Source organism: Pristiophorus japonicus, chromosome 14, assembly GCF_044704955.1.
Source record: "Pristiophorus japonicus isolate sPriJap1 chromosome 14, sPriJap1.hap1, whole genome shotgun sequence".
Lineage (NCBI taxonomy): Eukaryota > Metazoa > Chordata > Chondrichthyes > Pristiophoridae > Pristiophorus > Pristiophorus japonicus.
In genome coordinates, this window is record NC_091990.1 from 59,310,830 (window position 1) to 59,334,988 (window position 24,159).

General features: G+C 47.0%; 1 protein-coding gene across 10 annotated transcripts in view; it reads left to right on the forward strand.

The window, feature by feature from the left end:
* LOC139279924 (uncharacterized) overlaps nt 1–24,159 on the forward strand; it is a 164,054-nt gene that overhangs the window by 90,886 nt on the left and 49,009 nt on the right. For all 10 annotated transcript variants that reach the window (XM_070899247.1, XM_070899246.1, XM_070899245.1 and 7 more), the window contains one exon: nt 1,919–2,078. In XM_070899247.1, the coding sequence (XP_070755348.1) occupies nt 1,919–2,078 (160 nt within the window). The remainder of the gene's footprint in view (nt 1–1,918; nt 2,079–24,159) is intronic.

The following is a 24,159-nucleotide window of genomic DNA, read 5'->3' on the forward strand; positions in this document are numbered from 1 at the left end:
TTTTTATTATTGAACATAAGAACATAAGAATTAGGAACAGGAGTAGGTCCCTCGAGCCTGCTCCGCCATTCAACAGGATCATGGCTGATCTGGCCATGGACTCAGCTCCACTTACCCGCCCGCTCCCCATAACCCTTAATTCCCTTATTGGTTAAAAATCTATCTATCTGTGACTTGAATACATTCAATGAGCTAGCCTCAATGCTTCCTTGGGCAGATAATTCCACAGATTCACAACCTTCTGGGAGAAGAAATTCCTCTCAACTCGGTTTTAAATTGGCTCCCCCGTATTTTGAGGCTGTGCCCCCTAGTTCTAGTCTCCCCGACCAGTGGAAACAACCTCTCTGCCTCTATCTTGTCTATCCCTTTCATTATTTTAAATGTTTCTATAAGATCACCCCTCATCCTTCTGAACTCCAACGAGTAAAGACCCAGTCTACTCAATCTATCATCATAAGGTAACCCCCTCATCTCCGGAATCAGCCTAGTGAATCTCTGTACCCCCTCCAAAGCCAGTATATCCTTCCTTAAGTTAGGTGACCAAAACTGCACGCAGTACTCCAGGTGCGGCCTCACTAATACCCTATACAGTTGCAGAAGGACCTCCCTGCTTTTGTACTCCATCCCTCTCGCAATGAAGGCCAACATTCCATTCGCCTTCCTGATTACCTGCTGCACCTGCAAACTAACCTTTTGGGATTCATGCACAAGGACCCCAGGTTCCTCTGCACTGCAGCATGTTGTAATTTCTCCCCATTCAAATAGTATTCCCTTTTTTTGTTTTTTTTCCCAAGGTGAACGACCTCACACTTTCCGACATTGTATTCCATCTGCCAAACCTTAGCCCATTTGCTTAACCTATCTAAATCTCTTTGGTGACATTAACATGATTTTAAAAGACGCCTGATCAAAGAACATTGCTTTAAAAATGACAATGCTTTCCCCAGGATGAGACCATCTCCTTGGCTTTGTCGGTAAGAGCATCAAGACTCTCAATTGGAGGATCACAAGTTTGACCATTCAACTCAACGGGCCTTCTGCTAAGGTTGATTCATACAGCTGCCAGTACCTGGTTGCAGAGTGCCAATAACAGAGGTGTGGGTGAATATTCCATCCCCGTTAGCTAGGGATGGTAAATTGGAGAAGAAAACCGAACAAGAGAAATGTGGAAGAAACCGTGGGGTGGAAATTCGTTCTTCTGTCGCCCTTCTTAGTACCCCTGAGGGGCGGTAATGGTGGCGGAAAGCACTTGCGCCCGGGTGGCCAGCTTCCAGCACCCTGCCGGGACATTCGGTGCTGGTATCGGCAGGGCGCGGAGCAGTAACGCCTGGGAGAGGTAAGCCGGTGTGCAATGCCCCTGGTTGCAACACCAGCTCGATTTTCGGTTGACGCCTGACCCATAGTGCCCTGTAGCGTGCCCTAGTGGGACAGGCTGTGAAAGCAGGCATTCCAAGCTGTAGTGGTTGCAGTGAGGTAAGTAATGCCAACCTCAGGTAAGCGTGTTTGTTTTAAAAACATTTTTTTTTTTGCGATTTATGTCGTGGTGGCGTGAGTTATGTATTGGGAATGTTTTTTTTCAGGTTCCTTTTCCCCCCCCCCGCCCCCAGGCCTCTGTTATGGTGCTCCGAGGCCAGCTGGTTAGCTCGGGATTTTCTCTTGCTCAGTCGGCCTCCCGCCCTAAAAGAGGTGTGCAACGCCTCCCTTAGCGCCCCGCTCCAAACTCCGGGTCCAGCTGATTAATTTTGTGGCGGCAGATGCAAACTATTTGCTGCCGCAAAATTTACCACTCCGCCCGGGACACTGCCCCAACTGAGGCGCGACCGAATTTCCACCCCCATGAAAGTAGAAGCAGGGAACTGTTGAGCTGCTGCACTCAGGATTTTATTCTCAAGGGTGGTTTTTATTTTTTTTTTATCAGATTGCGAAAGACCGATGATTTAAATCTAAGTGAAGATGCTGTGCAGGCTGTCGCCACAGAGATTGAGAAGGACTTGTTCATGCTGTTCTACTGCACTAACTCCAGATACAAGAACAAATACAGGAGTTTGATGTTCAACCTTAAAGATCCTAGGAACACGGTAAGGAGACAAGCTACCTGCATGCTTTCTATTCATTGGACGCAAACACTCAACTTGGCACACTTGCTGCCAAAATCATCGTGAAAGAGGAAGTACTTGAGATACTGGATGGGATAAAAATTGATAAAGACGAGGTACTAGAAAGGCTGGCTGTAGTTAAAGTGGATACGTTTCCAGGACCGGATGGAATGAAAGGTGGAAATTGCAGAGGTACTGGCCATAATCTTCCAATCCTCCTTGGATTTGGGGCTAGTGCCAGAGGACTGGAGAATTGCAAATGTTACACCATTGCTCAAAAAAGGGTGTAAGTATAAACCCAGCAACTACAGGCCAGTCAGTTTAACCTCGGTAGTAGGAAAGCTTTTAGAAACGATAATCTGGGACAAAACTAACAGTCACTTGGACAAGTGTGAATTAATTAAGGAAAGCCAGCACGAATTTGTTAAAGGCAAAGGGGCCGAAAGTGCCCCCTTTTTTTTGTGCACCGTCGAGGGGTGCTAACAGGGTGCAATGGCCATTTCGCCTGGGGCGGGCGGCTGCCGCTGGACAGCTCAAGCGTGTCCCTGGTGGCCCAGTGGCGGTCACCAAAGGGTCTGCAGAGTGTGCAGCGGCCCTCCCCTTTAACTGAAGGGGAGGGGCATTGTAGCTTGTCAGCACTAAATGGAGCTTCCGCAAAGCACTGACCTCTTTAGTGCGGTGCTGAGCTGAAGCCCCAAGAGCGCCCCTCCAACGAGGCGGAGTGCCTGAGACAGCATTCTGCCTCGTTTAAGGGGCGCAAAGCCCAATTGCACACCAGTGTCGGGACTTCCAGCCGGGGCGGTAAAAGTATCGGGCCCGGAAGGTGGGGTAATTTCAGCCCCAAAGTGTTTAACTAACTTGATTAAGTTTTCTGATGAGGTAACAGAGAGGGTTGATGAGGGCAATACGTGGTGTACATGGACTTCCAAAAGGCGTTTGATAAAGTGCCACGTAATAGGCTTGCCAGCAAAGTTGAAGCCCATGGAATAAAAGGGACAGTGGCAGCATGGATAGGAAATTGTCTAAGTGACAGGAAACAGAGTAGTGGTGAACGGTTGTTTTTTGGACTGGAGGTAGGTATACAGTGGTGTTCCCCAGGGGTCGGTACTAGGATCACTGCTTTTCTTGATGTAAATGATTTGGACTTGGGTGTACAGGGCACAATTTCAAAATTTGCAGATGACACAAAACTTGGAAGTATAGTGAACAGTGAGGAGGATAGTGATAGACTTCAAAAAGACATAGACAGGCTGGTGGAATGGGCGGATACGTGGCAGATGAAATTTAACGCAGAAAATTGTGAAGTGATACAATTTGGTAGAAGAATGAGGAGAGGCAATATAAACTAAAGGGTGCAATTGTAAAGTGGGTGCATGAACAGAGAGACCTGGAGGTATATATGCATAAATGGTTTAAGGTGACAGGGCAGGTTAAGAAAGCAATTAAAAAAAACATACGGGATCCTGGGCTTCATAAATAGAGGCATAGAGTACAAAAGCAAGGAAGTTATGATGAACCTTTATAAAACACTGGTTCGGCCTCAACTGGAGCATTATGCTCAATTCTGGGCACTGCACTTTCATCATCATAGGCAGTTCCTCGAAACAAAGATGACTTGCTTCCACACCAAAAAAAGGATGAGTTCACAGGTTTTTGGATGAAGTACCTATAATATTCCAGGTCCTGAACTACATTGTGAAGGGTGGAAGATGCCTGTGCGTGGATTTTTTTAATGTGTAGTGGCCGTTGCACACCAGCCACCACACGGGCTTGACAGAGCTAGGTCTTGGTCCAGTGGTAAGGATTACCCAAGACGACTGGAGACCTGCTCTGTTGCACGGACCTAGCGCGCACACACATCGCAGAGTGGGCTGGCCGGTTCTGCCCCTGGGCCCCTGACCCCGATCACATCCCTCCACAGTCTCTCGCTGCTCCTGCTGTATCTGCCCATGCTCCAATTACTGACCTGGACATTGATGACGTTACTCTTCGCTGCCGTTGCCCTCCTGCGCCAGTTTGCGCTGCTTCCTGCAGTAGTATGCCTCCATGCTGCTCCCGGGCCGCCGCACCTTCGTTCCTTTTATGGCCCTGACCTGCTGACCTTAGAGCGGGTGCAGAAGAGATCTACAAGAATGGTTCTAGGAGCGAAGGACTTCAGTTACGTAGATAGACTGGAAAAGCTATTCTCTTTAGAGCAGAGAAGGTTGAGAGGAGATTTGATAGAGGTATTCAAAATCGTGAGAAGTTTGGAAACAGTAGATCTAGAGAAACTGTTCCCATTAGCGAAAGGGTCGAAAACCAGAGGACACAGATTAAAGTGATTGGCAGAAGAACCAAAGGCGACATGAGGAAAAACCTTTTTACACAGCGAGTGGTTAGGATCTGGAACGCACTGCTTGAGAAGATAGTGGAGGCAGATTTAATCGTGGCTTTCAAAAGGGAATTGCGTAAGGACCTGAAGGAAAAGAAATTGCAGGTTTACGGGGAAAGGGCGTTATAGTGGAACTAGCTGAAGTGCTCTTTCAGAGAGCTGGCATGGGCTCGATGGGCCAAATGGCCTCCTACTATGCTGCAATGATTCTATGGCACCCTCTCACTGGTGGGTGTGTGTGGGCTGAAGTCCCACAGCTTTTGATCACAGATTAACTACATCATAGGATCTTTGAAGGACAGGGGTACAGGATTTTCTCGTTAACCCTCTGAGGCTCGGCTTAAACAAGCTACTGAGTGGAATGATAAACTTAGCCACAGATACTAGGAGTAATTGCTTGTTTGTAAAACAAAAATAAATACTCACGACACAATCCCAAATTTTACGATAGAGTTTAAATGGACGTAGTAACTAAATTCACTATAAGATTCAGTAGCCAAAGACATACAACCTTTGTTTAGACTGTAAAAGATCCCATGGCATGATTTCACAGAAGAGCAGGGGAGTTATCCCCAGTGTCTTGGCCAATATTTACCCCTCAACCAACATAACAAAAACAGATAATCTGGTGATTATCACATTGCTGTTTGTGGGAGTTTGATGTGTGCAAATTGGCTGCCGTGTTTCCTACGTTACAACAGTCACTCACTCATAGGCAGTCCCTCGAAATGAGGATGACTTGCTTCCAAAAAAGGATGAGTTCACAGGTGTTTCTATGAAGGACCTTGTAATGTCTGTAGCTCCACACTGTGGACACCTGTGTTACTGCAGCTAGTGTTGTTTAATAAAGAGCAGGTCACCTGACCAGTAGGTCAGAAGTTTCCGGAACCTGCAGCCATCTTACAGGTTGTGTGTTGTGTGCTCTCAAGATTTGACATTTGGCGACGAGGATGGGATGTAATCGGATAATACAAAGCTAAAATTTTTGTTGGTGAAGGATTCAGCCAGCCGACAGAGAGACTTTGAGAGCTTCTCTGTTTTTGGAAACAGCTACAAATCCGATGTAAATTACGAGCTCACTTGGATAAACTGCCAGAGTCAAAATGGCTGCCCCTATGGGAGTTATAGGGCATTTGGGGACATTTCAACACGACCGTGAAAGTTTCAGAGCATATGTGGATCGGCTAGAAATGTTTTTCACTGCAAATAATATAATAGAAATCCCTGGTAATGAAGGCAATAACTAGGCGATGTTGGAACGAAAAAGAGCTATATTCTTAACTGAGGCTGTGCCTGAGTTGTATGAAATGCTGATAAATTTGCTTGTGCCTGACAAGCCAAAGGATACAATGCTGAAACAGATCATTACAGCCCTGTTCTGTTAGAAATTGCTGAAAGTTATCGTTTCAGAATACGAAATCAGAAGGCCGAAGAAAATATCAGGGAGTACATTGTAGCATTAAAAAAGTTATCTATTCACTGTAATTTCAGAGACTTTCAGAACCGAGCATTGCGAGACCGCTTTATTTGTGGGATGAAAAATGATGCGATCAGAAGAAACTTATTGACGACACCTAACTTGACTTTTGATTTAGCTTGTCAGGCAGCTAGGTCGATGAGCATGGCCAACCAATATTCCCAAGAATTTCACACTAATTTCAGTCATCAGTCAATCGAGGTGAATCACCTGCCGGTTCAAAGTAAAAGGCGGTGGGGCCCCAGAGTCTCAGAAACTGGAAATAGGAACAGAGCATTGACATCCTGCTATCGGTGCCTGGGACAACACATTGCTCAAAGTTGTCCATATGTGAAGCAGAGTGTTTCTTCTGCAGGAAAACTGGGCATCTTGCAAAGGCATTCCGATTGAAGGGTAAACCAGATTTCAAAGCTATGAGTAGAAATCCTCAGAGACTACATAGCATGGAAGAACAACAACAGGACGAGGAGATGTTAGAGTTAAACGCTATCAGGAGCATGAGGTTAATGGAGGGCGATTCGAAATGTATCATAATCCACACACATGTTGAAGGATTCAAGATTCCCATAGAAATCCGTGAGTGTAGTACCGGAGTCGCTATACCTCGACAAATTGCGGGACTTCCCATTGGAGAAAGCCAAGATAGAGCTGCGAGGCTACTCGGGAGAGAACATTCTGGTGGTAGGTTGTATCACCGTACCGGTGAAATACAAGGATCAAGTTCAGAGCTTGCCTCTAATGGTAGTGGCAGGAGACAAGCCTGCCTTACTAGATAGAAATTGGTTGGGATCACTGAAGCTGGATTGGATTGAGATTTTCCGTGTTAAAACGAGATTTGCATCAAAGGATGATGTCATCAAGAATTATCCGAAGGTGTTCTGCGAAACGGACAGTCCGATCCAAGGCTTCAAGGCGAGTGTCAGGATACAGAAGGACACTAGATCGGTTTACTGCAAGTCACGTTCCGTACCATATGCACTCAAGGAGAAAGTTGAGCAAGAACTCGAAAGCTTGGAGACTGAGAACATTATTTCTAAGATAGATCGATGTAATTGGGCCACCCATTGTTGTTGTACCTAAGTCCTATGGTAAGGTAAGATTGTGTGGTGATTATAAAGTAACCATAAACCAGGTTCTAGAGGGGAATGTCCCCAAAACATTGCCAAATATAGAAGATTTGTTCACAACACTGACAGGTGGTCAGATTATCTCAAAGTTGGATCTTACGAATGCCTACTTACAGCTTGAACGAGATGAGTCCAAGTCATGCTTGACTATAAATACCCATCTAGGCCTATATCGATTAAATAAACTACCATTTGGAGTGTCTTCCGCCACTGCCATATTCCAAGGGGTAAATAATATACTACCCCTTCAATACCTTGTAAAATCTGGTTTTGCAAGGTATTGATGGGGTAGTATATTATTTAGATGACATATTAATTCAGCACCATATAGACAAATTCATAATAACATATTGAATGAAGTCCTCAAATGGCTAGAGAAGCACAGAATACGAGTGTATGCTCGCAAGTGTAAGTTATTTCAAAACTCAGTGGAGTACTTGGGGTCGTCATAGGCAGTCCCTCGGAATCGAGGAAGCTTTGCTTCCACTCCTAAAGTGAGTTCTTTGGTGGCTGAACAGTCCAACACGAGAGCCACAGACCCTGTCACAGGTGGGACAGATAGTCATCGGGGGAAGGGGGATTGGCACTGATTTACCACACGCTCCTTCCGCTGCCTGCGCCTGACCTCTTCATGCTCGCAGCGTTGAGATTCGAAGAGCTCAACGCCCTCCCGGATGCACTTTCTCCACCTAGGGCGGTCTTCGGCCAGGGTCTCCCAGGCGTCAGTGGTGATGTCACACTTGACCAGGGAGGCTTTGAGGGTGTCCTTGTAATGTTTCCGCTGCCCACCTTTGGCTCGTTTGCCATGAAGGAGCTCCGCATAGAGCAGTTGCTTAGGAAGTCTTGTGTCTGGCATGTGAACTATGTGGCCTGTCCAGCGAAGCTGATCAAGTGTGGTTAGTGCTTCGATGCTGGGCATGTTAGCCTGGGCGAGGACACTGATGTTGGTGCATCTGTCCTCCCAGAGGATTTGCAGGATCTTGCGGCGACATTCTTGGTGATATATCTCCAGCGACTTGATGTGTCTTCTGTAAGTTTCGATTGATACAGGAGGGCGGTTATTACTACAGTCCTATAGACCATGAACTTGGTGGTAGGTTTGAGGGCCTAGTCTTTGAACACACTCTTCCTCAGGCGGCCGAAGGCTGCACTGGCGCACTGGAGGCAATGTTGAATCTCGTCATTAATGTCTGCCTTTGTTGACAAGAGGCTCCCGTGGTATGGGAAATGGTCCCCGTTGTCGAGGGCCGCGCCGTGAATCTTGATGACTGGGGGTACTTAGGGTACAGAGTAGACAAAGATGGTTAACATCCAACCAAGGAAAAACTGGATGCAATCAGAAATGCACTCACTCCCAAGAATGTCATTGAACTTCAATCATCTTTGGGTTTTTTGAACTATTATGGCAAGTTCCTACCAAATTTGGCCACAGTATATATCCACTGAATGACCTATTGAAAAAACAGGTCCATTGGAAGTGTCAAAAGAATGCGATACAGCATTCAAGGAGTGTAAAAGCAACTTGGTAGAGAGCACCATGTTAGTTCACTATGACGTATCTCAGGAGATCAAGCTAGCATGTGATGCCTCTCCATATAGAGTTGGGGCAGTAATCTCTCATGTATTAGGTAGTGGGGAGGAGAGACCAATTGCTTTTGCTTCATGCACTCTCAGTGCCAGTGAGCGTAATTATCTCAAGTCAAAAGGGAAGCGTTGGCATTAATTTTTGGGGTCAAGAAATTCTACAAATACTTGTATGGTCATAAGTTTACTCTTGTTACAGACCATAAGCCCTTGACAGCAATCCTCCATCCAAAGTCCCCAGTTCCAACATTAGCTGCAGCCCGAATGCAGAGATGGGATTTGATTTTGTCAGCATATACATATGATATTGAATGTCGACGATCAGCTGATCTCAGTAATGCTGATGCTATGTCTAGATTGCCTTCCCCATCACAAGTTACACCCGATAGGGAAGAGATGTTCCATTTTTCATACATTGATGAACTGCCAGTCACAGCTGAAGAGATTGGTAGAGCAACCAAACGTGACCCAGTTTGTCAAAGATTTTTGATGATACTGCAAACGGATGACCAAACCAGGTAACAGACAAAGATATTCATCCATTCTTCATTCATAGGAATGAATTATCAGTCGATAAAAATTGTATCATTTGGGGTGCAAGAGTGGTTATACCAAATAAATTCAGGTCCAAATTATTAGGAGACCTCCATGACCAGCACCTGGGAATGTGCTTGACCAAGAGTTTTGCACGCAGTTACTTATGGTGGCCAGGTCTTGATAAAGATATAGAGTACATCATAAGTCAGTGTACGACATGTCAATCGGTAAGCAAGCAACCACCATCTGTACCATTACAGATATGGAAATGGCCTCTCAGGGTGTGGCAAAGGCTACATATTGATTTTGCTGAATTAGAAGGACAACAATTGTTCATTGTGATTGATAGCCATTCGAAGTGGGTCGAGGTGTTTCCAATGTGGAAAATAACAACAAGTAAAACATTAGACATTTTGCGAAGATTATTTTCTTCACTTGGCCTCCCAGAAGAAATTGTTTCGGATAATGGACCACAATTTCGTTCAGAAGAATTTGCACAGTTCACGAGCAAAAATGGTGTGAAACATACCAATGTTCCACCATACCACCCTGCTTCGAATGGTGCAGCAGAGCACACTGTACAAATTGTAAATCGTTCCCTCATTAAACAAATGTTCGATCCAAATCCAAAGAAACGACAGTTGTCATTGGACCACAAATTGGCTAATTTTCTAATAATGTATCATAATACTCCTCACGCAACTACTGGTAGAACACCAGCAGAGTTGTTTCTCAAACAACAGCCACGAACCAGATTCTCGTTGTTAAAACCAAACTTGGCACAGTCCGTAGAAGAGACACAATTAAGACAGAAAGAGAATCATGATAGAGGTAGAGCAAAAGAGAGAAGTGTGCAATTAAATCAGAAGGTGAGACTGAAGAATCATCACCATAAATAGGTAACATGGTTACCAGGAAGAGTGGTGAAGATATGTGGTCCTTGCACATATTTGGTCAAGATGTTTGATAATAGACAGGTTAGATTTGTTCACATTGATCATATTTTACCCACAGACATGGAAGTAGTTGAGAGTGGGAGTGATTCAATTATTTCTGACTCATCAGATAGTTTTGATACACCAGTAGCATATCCTACATCCAATGTACTGGAAACAAATCCAGGAGAAAGTCAGAATTTAAGTCTGAGTCCGAGTCAGGAAAACAAACAGCCTGAAGTTGGAGAGAGTTCAAATGGAAATCAAGGGCATCCCTTGGAGGAAAACGTCCCTCAGGATCAGCCTCGAATGAGTTTAAATTCAACACCATATTTGGAAGGTTCTGTTCGAGAGCGAAGATATCCTCTCCAAAACAGAAAACAAGTGGTTAAGCTTGATTTGTAAATGTGGCAAAATAACTCCATATCCTTTGTTATGTATAACCATGCAAGTTATGTATGATGATTGTTAGTTATAATAACTTCTTCATTAAGGAGGGAGAAGTGTAATGTCTGTAGCTCCACACTGTGGATGCCTGTGTTACTGCAGCTAGTGCTGTTTAATGAAGAGCAGGTCACCAGACCAGCAGGTCAGAAGTTTCCAGAACCTGCAGCCATTTTATAGGTTGTGCGTTGTGTGCTGTCTAAATATATAACAGAACTGAACTGCATCCTGAAGGGTGGAAGATGCCTTTGCGTGGATTTTTTTAACGTGTGGTGGTCGTTGCACACCAGCCACCACACGGGCTTAACAGAGCTAGGTCTTGGTCCAGTAGCAAGGATTATTCAAGACGACTGGAGACCAGTTCTGCTGCACGGACCTAGTGCGCACACATTTCACAGTGTGGGCTGTCCTCTGCTGCCTCTGGGCCCCTGGCCCCAAACTCTCGCCTCTCCTGGGCCCCGATCACGTCCCTCTACATTCTCTCATCGCTCCTTCGCACTGACCTCGCTGCTCCTGCTGTACCTGCCCATGCTTCAATCACCGATCTGGACCTTGATGACGTTACTCTTCGTTGCCGTCGCCCTCCTGCACCTGCTCGCACTGCTCCCTGGAGTAGTATGCTCCACGCTGCTCCTTTTATGGCCCCGACCTGCCGCTGGTGTTCTCACGTGTGACTACACTTCAAAAGCACTTCATTGGCTGTAAAGAGCTTTGAGATGTCCGGCAGTCGTGAAAGGCGCTATATAAGTGCAAGCCTTTCTTTCTTTTCTTTCTGTCCTACACCAAGAATCAAGAAGCGATCAGCTCCTATGATCTCTGGAGGTTCCCCCAGGCACGTCTGCTCTCTCCTTCCTTGGAGACGGTTTCTTCGTCTCCACCATTAGCGAGCAACCTAGTTGGACCCAAGGCTCTCCATATATCCACTTTGTCACTGCTTGTTTCTTGGTTGCCCTACGTTGTTCGAATCTGTCCATCCCATCCAGTCTCAGGGTGTGTGATCACACATCATTGGTCACACAGCCTCAGCCTGTGGTGCTTCGGGGGTCTGATGATCTCTATCTTTTGTTTACGTTTAATGTGGTTTAAGTCTGTTCCTTGATTCTGCAGGCTGATCACACTTTGTGTTCTGGTCCCACACCTTTGCCACATTCACATCCTTTGATCTTTTGCTCTTCTGCCTCACATTAAGTTTCCACAGGCTAGCTCGAAGACAAGGTTACTGTTGAATTTACAAAGACTGTCTCTTGCTCTACATAGTTGAGCACACCATGGTCAACTATCCCATGAGATGCCAGTATACTGTCGTTCAACATTTCCCTTCAGTTGTTTTATTCGATCAGTCTCTACAAGGGGTAGCTCGTATTCTGGTTCCATTTCAACCACCCAGATGGGGTTCTGTTTTCAATTGCTGCCAGTTGTCAACAACAGATGGACTGTCAGCAAGCCAGGAAGCCGCAGTTCATACCTTGCCCAGGTAAGTGCTAAAAATGGTAAATGTTTTAATTGTCTGGCCATTGAGAAGAAATCATCAAAGGGAAAGATGCCTTAGAACGCAGACTTTGTTGAGATCTTCAGTTCCCTGTTTGATTCGCTGCTTATTTACAACATCAAGAGCTCCAAGAGGCATCATTTCCAATGTAATTTACTACAGTCCCCACCTCTTATAGCGGGCACCGTGATGTCAATGCAATTTGCTCATTATACGTGGTGGATGCTGTAACCAAGAAAGCCCGTGTGAAACTAGACAGAAGTCTTTACAATTATGAAGGGGTTTGATAGGATAGCTATAAAGAAAATGTTTCCATTTGCCGAGGCGACCAGAACTATGGGTCATAAATATAAGGTCGTCACTAATAAATCGAATAAAGAATTCAGGAGAAACTTATTTACCCAGAGAGTTGTTAGACTGTGGAACTTGCTACCACATGGAGTAGTTGAAGCGACTAGCATAGATACATTTACAGGGCAGCTAGATTAGAACATGAGGGAGAAAGGAACAGAAAGATATTCTGATAGGGTGAAATGAAGTAGGGTGGGAGGAGACTCATGAGCATAGACCCGTTGGGCCGAATGGCCTGTTTCTGTGCTGTAGACGCGATGTAAGGCGACGGATTCAGGGTACTCAAACTCTTGCGAACACTTGGTTGGAAGTTGGAAGGCTTCAGGAATATAGTAAACTTGCTGACCAGTCATGTTATTGTATTGGTGTGTGGGACAGAGCGATCATACCAACACACTGTTCGCAGCTTTTCAGAACGTTGGGCTTTCTTGGCCCCTCTTTCCATTTGAAAGGAAAGCATTTTGCTTCGGGGCTGGGATCCTGGAGTACCTGATGGACGGGGTCCTGGAGTACCTGATGGACGGGGTCCTGGAGTACCTGATGGATGGGGTCCTGGAGTACCTGATGGACGGGGTCCTGGAGTACCTGATGGACGAGGTCCTGGAGTACCTGATGGACGGGGTCCTGGAGTACCTGATGGACGGGGTCCTGGAGTACCTGATGGACGGGGTCCTGGAGTACCTGATGGACGGGGCCCTGGAGTACCTAATGGACGGGGTCCTGGAGTACCGGTGGACGAGGTCCTGGAGTACCTGACAGGTCCTGGTGCTGGTGGTCAGTGGGCCACAGGTCAAGACTGAGCTAGTACAGGCAGTTCTGATTACATTCAGAGGGTGAGTTCAAACTGAAATTTCAAACCTGATTGTAAAACAGAGTTTGTGATGGCAAATAGGGAAGAACTGGAATGGTAAAGAAAGAGATGGTGTGAACAACTGCTTGAACTAGCCGAAATAGCCGGCATGCTTAATACGGTTTAAGCAGCGCCTTTTTAATTGACACCTTTGGTAATGATGTCAACCGTGGCTCAGTGGGTAGCACACTCGCCTCTGAGTCAGAAGGTTCAAGTTCCAGGCTGACACTCCAGTGCAGTGCTGAGGGAGTGCTGCGCTGTCGGAGGTGCCATCTTTTGGATGAGACGTTAAACCGAGGCCCTGTCTGTCCTTCCTGGTGGAAGTAAAAGATCCCATGGCACTATTTCGAAGAAGAGCAGGGGAGTTATCCCCGGTACCCTGGCCAATATTTACCCCTCAACCAATATCAACAATAGCTGATCTGGTCATTACCTCATTGCTATCTGTGGGACCTTGCTGTGCACAAATATTTTGCCGCATTTCCTGCATTAAAACAATGACTACACTCTGCACTTCAAAAGTACTTCTTTGGCTGTAAAACAATTTGAAACGTCCTGAGGTTGTCAATAGGCGATATATAAATGCAAATCTTTCTTTCAAATTGTTAGTACCATTAGCCCGATAGAGCTGCAGTCCGGCTTAAGTGGCCATAGTGGAAGTGCTGGGCACTGTGTCGTAGACTGTTACTAAGAACTTACTGAGATAACTACGAGGATTTTGGACATTTTTCTTGTTTTGTTGGACAGTCAAAATCCGTTTATATATTGTGCAAGTTTGATGATTGTGTTGTTTTAGTATCTGACTGCCATTCTGCCTGTATTTGTTATTTCACATGTAAATCAATCTGACCAAGTAGTTTACCTGTATGCACTGGCCTGCTGGTGTTTTAATTTCTACCTTCGGAAAGGACAGGATGTGGTGAGCAACCCAAGTAGAGTAAAACTTGTGCAAACAGACATCCCCAAAAATGGGCACTTATTGACAGTCCCAAATAACTTACATTATAATAGATTCAAGCTGCACCTTAAAACCACTGACATTCGTAAATTAACTACGGGCAGCTGTTAGCTCACCAAGTCCATTTGCGATTGAAAACACTGGACATGCAGATAAGTGTGAAGCGGCAACAGGTGAATAAAAAGTTTATTCGGCAATGGAGGTTTCTTTACCCAGCATCCATAGCAGCAGAGAAAGCTCTCTGTCTCTGGGACTGAATGCCTGCATGGCTCTATTCCAGTGACACAGCTGTTTCTCTACTGCTATAGATGCTGGAGAAAGAACTCCTCATTCCACAAAAGCTGTAAACTGCACCCAAGTGAGTAGTACTCTTGTGCAAGGAGACATGGGTCTCCAGGGCACTATCTCTAGATTATCTACGTGGCGATCATTGCATTAAATTTCCCGCCCCAGTGTGCACATCACCACTCCCCCGCCATCCCCCTCCTGCCCCCCCGCCCCGGCTCCGTGACATTTATCAGACCACCGCCACAGAGACCCGTAGGCGTGTGGGCGGAGACAGGAGGGGTCTCTGAAATCGGGGCAGGAAGAGATGGTGACTGCGGAATAGAGACATGTAGGGAGAGAAGGAGCTTCGGGGCTCAGGGAGAGATGAGACTGGGGAATGGGGTTTTGAGGAGTTTTGAGGAGCAAAAGAGAAAGAGAAGAGCAGTAGACTAGGAGTTAGGAGATTGAGGTTCAAGTGGCACCATCATTTTTTGCAGAGCTAGGCTCATCAGCAACATCATGGAGTGAGAGCAGCACTGAGAGAACAGCAACCAACAAAGTGGAAGAAAAAAGGGGCAAGGGAAGAAGACGATTCTTAAACTGAGGGCTATTAAACCATGGGATTCTTCACCACATGTGGCTACTGAAGTAGAAACTAAGGGGGAGAAATTGGCCTGGTTTGCACCTCCCATTAGCGTCTCTGGGGGGTGGTAACCCGGCGCTAAGGGATTACCGACCGGGCGCGGCAAATTTACAGACTCCCACAAAATTCCCTGGCAGTATTGCACTGGCTTTAACACTTACTGCCTCGCTATGTAGCATCCGTGACGTCATCCGGTGCGCAGTGGTCCCGGATGCAATATTTACTCCCGCACCTGCAGCATCGCCAGGCTTCAACAACAGCAGCTGCAGGAGTCGTTGTCACCTCGGCTGGCCGCTTGGGGAGTGCTATTTAAAGGAAGTGGTGGTCAGATAGGCCAACAATTTTAATCTCTCCAGTCTGCTGTCTTTTGGTTTTGTTGGACCCCGCGATTTGTCAGTTCTGCACTCTTAGAGTACTTGGGTCTGTTCTACACCTAGCGCTGGTCCCGAGGCCCGACAGAGACATGCTGAATATTGAATGAAACCAACGTTGGCCCTTCCCTTTAAGCGAGGGAAGGAGCCTCCAAAGGCGACAGCGTTGCACGGAACATTGCTCGGCGCTGTGCTGCTACCACCCCCTCACTCCTTTTAGTGCTCTGAGTGCTTGATTTAGCGCTCCACTTCCCTCTTGAGCGCTCAAGCGGAAGTTCCCGTCAGCTGCAAATCATTTTTGTCCGATGATACTTTTTGTTTTGTATCTGTAAAGCATGCACCCCCATGTTCCGTCACCAGGGAGCGCATCCCCTGAAGTCCCAAGGGATCCCAGCATCCCTTGGGAGCACTGTATGTAAGCCGGCCCCTAAGGCCTGTTACTCACTCTGGAGTGTCTTAATAAAGACTGAGGTCACTGTTACTTTAACCTCCCTGTGTGCAGTCTCATCTGTGTTAGGAACACAACAACTGGCGACGAGTACACGAATCCAATGCAAAGATGCAGCAAACTGTGGGCATCCTGGAGAAGTTCTCAGAGGGTGAGGACTGGGAAGCCAATGTCGAACGGTTAGACCAGTACTTTGTAGCCAACGAGCTGGACGGAGAAGGAAGCACTGCAAAAAGGAGAGCGGTCCTCCTCACGGTCTGCAGGGCACCGACCTACAGCCTCATGAAGAATCTTCTGGCTCTGGTGAAACCCACAGATAACTCGTATGAGGAGTTGTGTACACTGGTTCGAGAGCATCTTAACCCAAGGGAGAGCATGCTGTGGCGAGCTACATCGCCGAGCTAAGGTGACTTGCAGGACAAATGTGAGTTTGATGGCTACCTGGAGCAAATGCTCAGAGACTTTTTCGTACTGGGCATTGGCCACGAGACCATCCTACGAAAACCTTTGACTGCAGAGACACCGACCTTCAGTAAGGTCATTGCGATAGCACAGGCGTTTATGTACACCGGTGATAACACCAAACAAACCTCTCAGCACACAAGTGCTAGCAATGTTCATAAATTAACTGGAACTGTGTTTGCGAGCAGAAATGTACAGGGCAGAAACCACGAGTCTGCAACTACCAGCAGGCCTCAGGTGACCCAGATGACTCAGAGTCCGCAACAAAGAATGAATGCAAGGCAGTTCACACCTTGTTGGCGTTGTGGAGGCTTCCATTCAACCTATTCATGCCGCTTCAAGTGCTGTGGAACAATGGGGCACCTCCAACGAGCTTGCAGACGAGCTGCAAGCTCTGCAAAACCTGCTAACCACCACGTGGCAGAGGAAGATTGGTCCATGGTGGACCAAAGCAATTTCGAGCCTCCGAGAGCGGAGGCAGATGCTGAAGTACACGGGGTTCACATATTTTTGACGAAATGTCCACCTATAATGCTAAACGTAAAATTGAATAGCTTACCCGAAGGAACTGGACACTGGCGCTAGCCAATCCATCATGTTTGAGAGACTGTGGTGCAACATGGCCCCCGCCACACGAAACTGAGAACGTACGCCAAAGAGCTTATCACTGCCCTGGGCAGCGCCATGGTCAAGGTCACCTACTAGGACACGTTGCACGAACTGCCACTCTGGATTGTCCCGGGCGATGGCCCCACACTGCTTGGAAGGAGCTGGCTGGGCAAAATCCGCTGGAACTGGGATGACATCTGAGCGCTATCGCATGTCGATGAGGTCTCATGTACCCAGGTTATTAACAAATTTCCTTCCCTTATTGAGCCAGGCATTGGAAACTTTTCCAGGGCAAAGGTGCGGATCCACTTGGTCCCAGAGGCACGACCCATTCACCACAAGGCGTGAGCGGTACCTCACGTGATGAGGGAGAGAGTGGAAATCGAGCTGGACAGGCTGCAACGCGAGGGCATCATTCCCCAGTGGAATTCAGCGTGTGAGCCAGCCCGATTGTTTCAGTACTCAAAAGTGATGGCACGGTCAGGATTTGCGCCGATTATAAAGTAACTATTAATCGTTTCTCGCTACAGGACCAATACCCGCTACCTAAGGCAGACGACCTATTTGCGACGCTGGCAGGAGGAAAGACGATCACCAAGTTCGACCTGACTTCGGCCTACATGACGCAGGAGCTGGAGGAGTCTTCGAAGGGCCTCACCTGCATCAACACGCACAAGGGACTGTTCATCTACAACAGATGCCGGTTTGGAATTCGGTCGGCTGCAGCGATCTTCCAGAGAAACATGGAGAGCCTAATCAAGTCGATACCATGCACAGTGGTTTTTCAGGACGGCATATTGGTCACGGGTCGGGACACCGTCGAGCACCTACAAAACCTGGAGAAGGTCCTCCAGCGACTGGATCGCGTAGGGCTGCCTGCGGCTGAAGAGGTCGAAATGCGCCTTCATGACAACAGAAGTGGAGTTTTTGGGGAGAAAGATTGCGGCGGATGGCATTCGGCCCACAGACACCAAGACAGAGGCTATCAGGAACGTGCCCAGGCCACAGAACGTCATGGAGCTGCGTTCATTCCTGGGACTCCTCAACTATTTTGGTAACTTCCTACCGGGGTTAAGCACCCTCTTAGAGCCCCCACATGTGTTATTGCGCAAAGGTGGGAACTGGGTATGGGGAAAAAAAACATGTAATTGCTTTTGAGAAAGCCAGTAACATTTTATGCTCCAACAAGCTGCTTGTATTGTATAACCCATGTAAAAGACTCGTGCCAGCATGTGCTGCGTCGTCGTACGGAGTCGGGTGTGTATTACAAAAGCTAAAGTTGCGGGGAAGTTGCAACCTGTCGCCTATGCTTCCAGAAGCTTGTCTAAAGATGAGAGGGCCTACAGCATGATTGAAAAAGAGGCATTAGCGTGTGTGTTCAGGGTAAAGACAATGCATCAGTACCTGTTTGGCCTCAAATTTGAGCTGGAAACCGATCACAAGCCCCTCATATCCCTGTTTGCTGAAAACAAGGGGATAAGTACTAATGTCTCAGCCTGCATACAAAGGTGGGCACTCGTGCTATCAGCGTATAACTATACCATCCGCCACAGGCCAGGCACAGTGAACTGTGCGGATGCTCTCAGTCGGCTACCATTGCCCACCACAGGGGTGGAAATGGTGCAGCCCGCAAACTTGTTGATGGTCATGGAAGCATTTGAAAATGATAAATCACCTGTCACGGCCCCCCAGATTAGGACTTGAACCAGCCAAGATCCTCTGCTGTCCCTAGTAAAAAAAACTGTGTGCTGCATGGGAGCTAGGTCAGCATTCCCGTTGAAATGCAAGAGCTAATCAAGCCGTTCCAGTGACGAAAGGACGAGCTGTCCATTCAGGCAGACTGCCTGTTGTGGGGTAACCGCGTAGTGCTACCCAAAAAAGGCAGGGAGACATTCATCTCGGATCTCCACAGCACACACCCGGGTATAGTAATGATGAAAGCGATAGCCGGATCCCACGTGTGGTGGCCCGGTACCGACTCTGACTTAGAGTCCTGTGTACGGCAATGCAGCGTGTGTGCTCAGTTGAGCAATGCGCCCAGAGAGGCACCACTAAGTTTGTGGTCCTGGCCCTCCAGACCATGCTCGAGGATCCATAGAAACATAGAAACATAGAAAATAGGTGCAGGAGTAGGCCATTCGGCCCTTCTAGCCTGCACCGCCATTCAATGAGTTCATGGCTGAACATTCAACTTCAGTACCCCATTCCTGCTTTCTCGCCATACCCCTTGATCCCCCTAGCAGTAAGGACCTCATCTAACTCCTTTTTGAATATATTTAGTGAATTGGCCTCAACAACTTTCTGTGGTAGAGAATTCCACAGGTTCACCACTCTCTGGGTGAAGAAGTTCCTCCGCATCTCGGTCCTAAATGGCTTACCCCTTATCCTTAGACTGTGACCCCTGGTTCTGGACTTCCCCAACATTGGGAACATTCTTCCTGCATCTAACCTGTCTAACCCCGTCAGAATTTTATATGTTTCTATGAGGTCCCCTCTCATTCTTCTGAACTCCAGTGAATACAAGCCCAGTTGATCCAGTCTTTCTTGATAGGTCAGTCCCGCCATCCCGGGAATCAGTCTGGTGAACCTTCGCTGCACTCCCTCAATAGCAAGAATGTCCTTCCTCAGGTTAGGAGACCAAAACTGTACACAATACTCCAGGTGTGGCCTCACCAATGCCCTGTACAACTGTAGCAACACCTCCCTGCCCCTGTACTCAAATCCCCTTGCTATGAAGGCCAACATGCCATTTGCTTTCTTAACCGCCTGCTGCACCTGCATGCCAACCTTCAATGACTGATGTACCATGACACCCAGGTCTCTTTGCACCTCCCCTTTTCCTAATCTGTCACCATTCAGATAATAGTCTGTCTCTCTGTTTTTACCACCAAAGTGGATAACCTCACATTTATCCACATTATACTTCATCTGCCATGCATTTGCCCACTCACCTAACCTATCCAAGTCGCTCTGCAGCCTCACAGCATCCTCCTCGCAGCTCACACTGCCACCCAACTTAGTGTCATCCGCAAATTTGGAGATACTACATTTAATCCCCTCATCTAAATCATTAATGTACAGTGTAAACAGCTGGGGCCCCAGCACAGAACCTTGCGGTACCCCACTAGTCACTGCCTGCCATTCTGAAAAGTACCCATTTACTCCTACTCTTTGCTTCCTGTCTGACAACCAGTTCTCAATCCATGTCAGTACACTACCCCCAATCCCATGTGCTCTAACTTTGCACATCAATCTCTTGTGTGGGACCTTGTCGAACGCCTTCTGAAAGTCCAAATATACCACATCAACTGGTTCTCCCTTATCCACTCTACTGGAAACATCCTCAAAAAATTCCAGAAGGTTTGTCAAGCATGATTTCCCTTTCACAAATCCATGCTGACTTGGACCTATCATGTCACCTCTTTCCAAATGCACTGCTATGACATCCTTAATAATTGATTCCATCATTTTACCCACTACCGATGTCAGGCTGACCGGTCTATAATTCCCTGTTTTCTCTCTCCCTCCTTTTTTAAAAAGTGGGGTTACATTGGCTACCCTCCACTCCATAGGAACTGATCCAGAGTCAATGGAATGTTGGAAAATGACTGTCAACGCATCCACTATTTCCAAGGCCACCTCCTTAAGTACTCTGGGATGCAGTCCATCAGGCCCTGGGGATTTATCGGCCTTCAATCCCATCAATTTCCCCAACACAATTTCCCGGCTAATAAGGATTTCCCTCAGTTCCTCCTCCTTACTAGACCCCCCGACCCCTTTTATAACCGGAAGGTTGTTCGTGTCCTCCTTCGTGAATACCGAACCAAAGTACTTGTTCAATTGGTCCGCCATTTCTTTGTTCCCCGTTATGACTTCCCCTGATTCTGACTGCAGGGGACCTACGTTTGTCTTTACTAACCTTTTTCTCTTTACATATCTATAGAAACTTTTGCAATCCGTCTTAATGTTCCCTGCAAGCTTCTTCTCATACTCCATTTTCCCTGCCCTAATCAAACCCTTTGTCCTCCTCTGCTGAGTTCTAAATTTCTCCCAGTCCCCAGGTTCGCTGCTATTTCTGGCCAATTTGTATGCCACTTCCTTGGCTTTAATACTATCCCTGATTTCCCTTGATAGCCACGGTTGAGCCACCTTCCCTTTTTTATTTCTATGCCAGACAGGAATGTACAATTGTTGTAGTTCATCCATGCGGTCTCTAAATGTCTGCCATTGCCCATCCACAGTCAACCCCTTAAGTATCATTCGCCAATCCATCTCAGCCAATTCACGCCTCATACCTTCAAAGTTAGCCTTCTTTAAGTTCTGGACCATGGTCTCTGAATTAACTGTTTCATTCTCCATCCTAATGCAGAATTCCACCATATTATGGTCACTCTTCCCCAAGGGGCCTCGCACAACGAGATTGCTAATTAATCCTTTCTCATTACATAACACCCAGTCTAAGATGGCCTCCCCCCTAGTTGGTTCCTCGACATATTGGTCTAAAAAACCATCCCTTATGCACTCCAGAAAATCCTCCTCCACCGTATTGCTTCCAGTTTGGTTAGCCCAATCTATGTGCATATTAAAGTCACCCATTATAACTGCTGCACCTTTATTGCACGCACCCCTAATTTCCTGTTTGATGCCCTCCCCAACATCACTACTACTGTTTGGAGGTCTGTACACAACTCCCACTAACGTTTTTTGCCCTTTGGTGTTCTGCAGCTCTACCCATATAGATTCCACATCATCCAAGCTAATGTCCTTCCTAACTATTGCCTTAATCTCCTCCTTAACCAGCAATGCTACCCCACCTCCTTTTCCTTTTATTCTATCCTTCCTGAATGTTGAATATCCCTGGATGTTGAGTTCCCAGCCCTGATCATCCTGGAGCCACGTCTCCGTAATCCCAATCACATCATATTTGTTAACATCTATTTGCACAGTTAATTCATCCACCTTATTGCGGATACTCCTTGCATTAAGACACAAAGCCTTTAGGCTTGTTTTTTTAACACCCTCTGTCCTTTTAGAATTTTGCTGTACAATGGCCCTTTTTGTTCTTTGCCTTGGGTTTCTCTGCCCTCCACTTTTCCTCATCTCCTTTCTGTCTTTTGTTTTTGCCTCCTTTTTGTTTCCCTCTATCTCCCTGCATTGGTTCCCATCCCCCTGCCATATTAGTTTAACTCCTCCCCAACAGCACTAGCAAACACTCCCCCGAGGACATTGGTTCCGATTCTGCCCAGGTGCAGACCGTCCGGATTGTACTGGTCCCACCTCCCCCAGAACCGGTTCCAATGCCCCAGGAATTTGAATCCCTCCCTGCTGCACCATTGCTCAAGCCACGTATTCATCTGAGCTATCCTGCGATTCCTACTCTGACTAGCACGTGGCACTGGTAGCAATCCCGAGATTACTACTTTTGAGGTCCTACTTTTTAATTTAGCTCCTAGCTCCTTAAATTCATTTCGTAGGAACTCATCCCTTTTTTTTACCTATGTCGACTATGCGGCCCGTTTCTCAGTAAAATGTTCCTGGTGGTGGTGGATGCTTTTTCAAAATGGATTGAATGAGAAATAATGTCGGGAAGCACCGCCACTGCCACTATTGAAAGCCTGAGGGCCATGTTTGCCACCCACGACCTGCATGACATACTGGTCAGTGATAATGGGCCATGTTTCACCAGTGCCGAATTTAAAGAATTCATGACCCGCAATGGGATCAAACATGTCACCTTGGCCCCATTTAAACCAGCCTCCAATGGGCAGGCAGAGCGGGTACAAACAATCAAACAGAGCCTTAATCGAGTCACAGAAGGTTCACTCCAAACCTGCCTGTCCCGAGTACTGCTCAGCTACCGCACGAGACCCCACTCGCTCACAGGGGTGCCCCCGGCTGAGCTACTCATGAAAAGGACACTTAAAATCAGACTCTCGCTGGTTCACCCCAACCTGCATGATCAGATAGAGAGCAGGCAGCAGCAACAAAATGTAAACGATGGTCGCGCCACTGTGTCAAGGCAAATTGATGTGAATGACCCTGTGTATTTGCTAAACTATGGACATGGTCCCAAGTGGATCGCGAGCACGCTGATAGCTAAAGAAGGGAGTAGGGTGTTTGTAGTCAAACTAGATAGTGGACAAATTTGCAGAAAGCACCTGGACCAAATGAGGCTGCGGTTCACAGACTGCCCTGAACAACCCACAGCAGACACCACCTTTTTCGAGCCCACAAAACACACCCAAAGGATCAACGATACCACGCCAGCTTAGGAAATCGAACCCATCACGCTCAACAGCCCAGCAAGGCCAGGCTCACTCAGCAGTCTTGCAGGGCCAACATCACGCTAGCCCAGCGAGGGCACAGCCAACACACCAGAACAGACACTTATACCGAGGCAGTCCACCTAGGGAAAGAAAGGCTCCCGACCGCCTCAACCTTGTAAATAGTTTTCACTTTGAATTTGGCGGGGGAGTGATGTGTATCTGTAAAGCATGCACTCCCATATTCCGCCACTAGGGAGCGCATCCCCTGAAGTCCGAAAGGATCCCAACATCCCTTGGGAGCACTGTATATAAGCCGGCCCCTAAGACCTGTTACTCACTCTGGAGTGTCTTAATAAAGACTGAGGTCACTGTTACTTTAACCTCCCAGTGTGCAGTCTCATCTGTGTTTGGAACACAACACTTTTGCGCTCCCAAACGGGGCGCTACGCAGTTTCTGGCCCTAATATTTAATATGAAATGGGATAGGGATAAATATTTGAAAAGGAGGAATATAAAAGGATCTGAAGATTCTCGGAGAGAGCGCCAGAAGTGGGAGCCGAAAGCCTCGTCGGGTGCTGTTATTTCTCGGTTTCGCCTCTTCATCTGCTCACGGGTGATCACCTGGTTCTCGGAACTTGTCACACAACAGCTGCTGCCGCGAAACTACAAGCAAAAATAGTCAATGATAGAGAAGCCAACGTTATAAGGTAAATGCAAAAACGTTTGTAATAGTCACGTGATCAGATGTCACGTGATCAGTCATCGCATGGTCAGATGGTCAGAACATCATATGATCAAACCTCCAGGAATGTCGCCACCCGAAGTTGGCAACCCTCACCAGGCAGACCGTCAACCGTCAGTCTATCGAGCAACC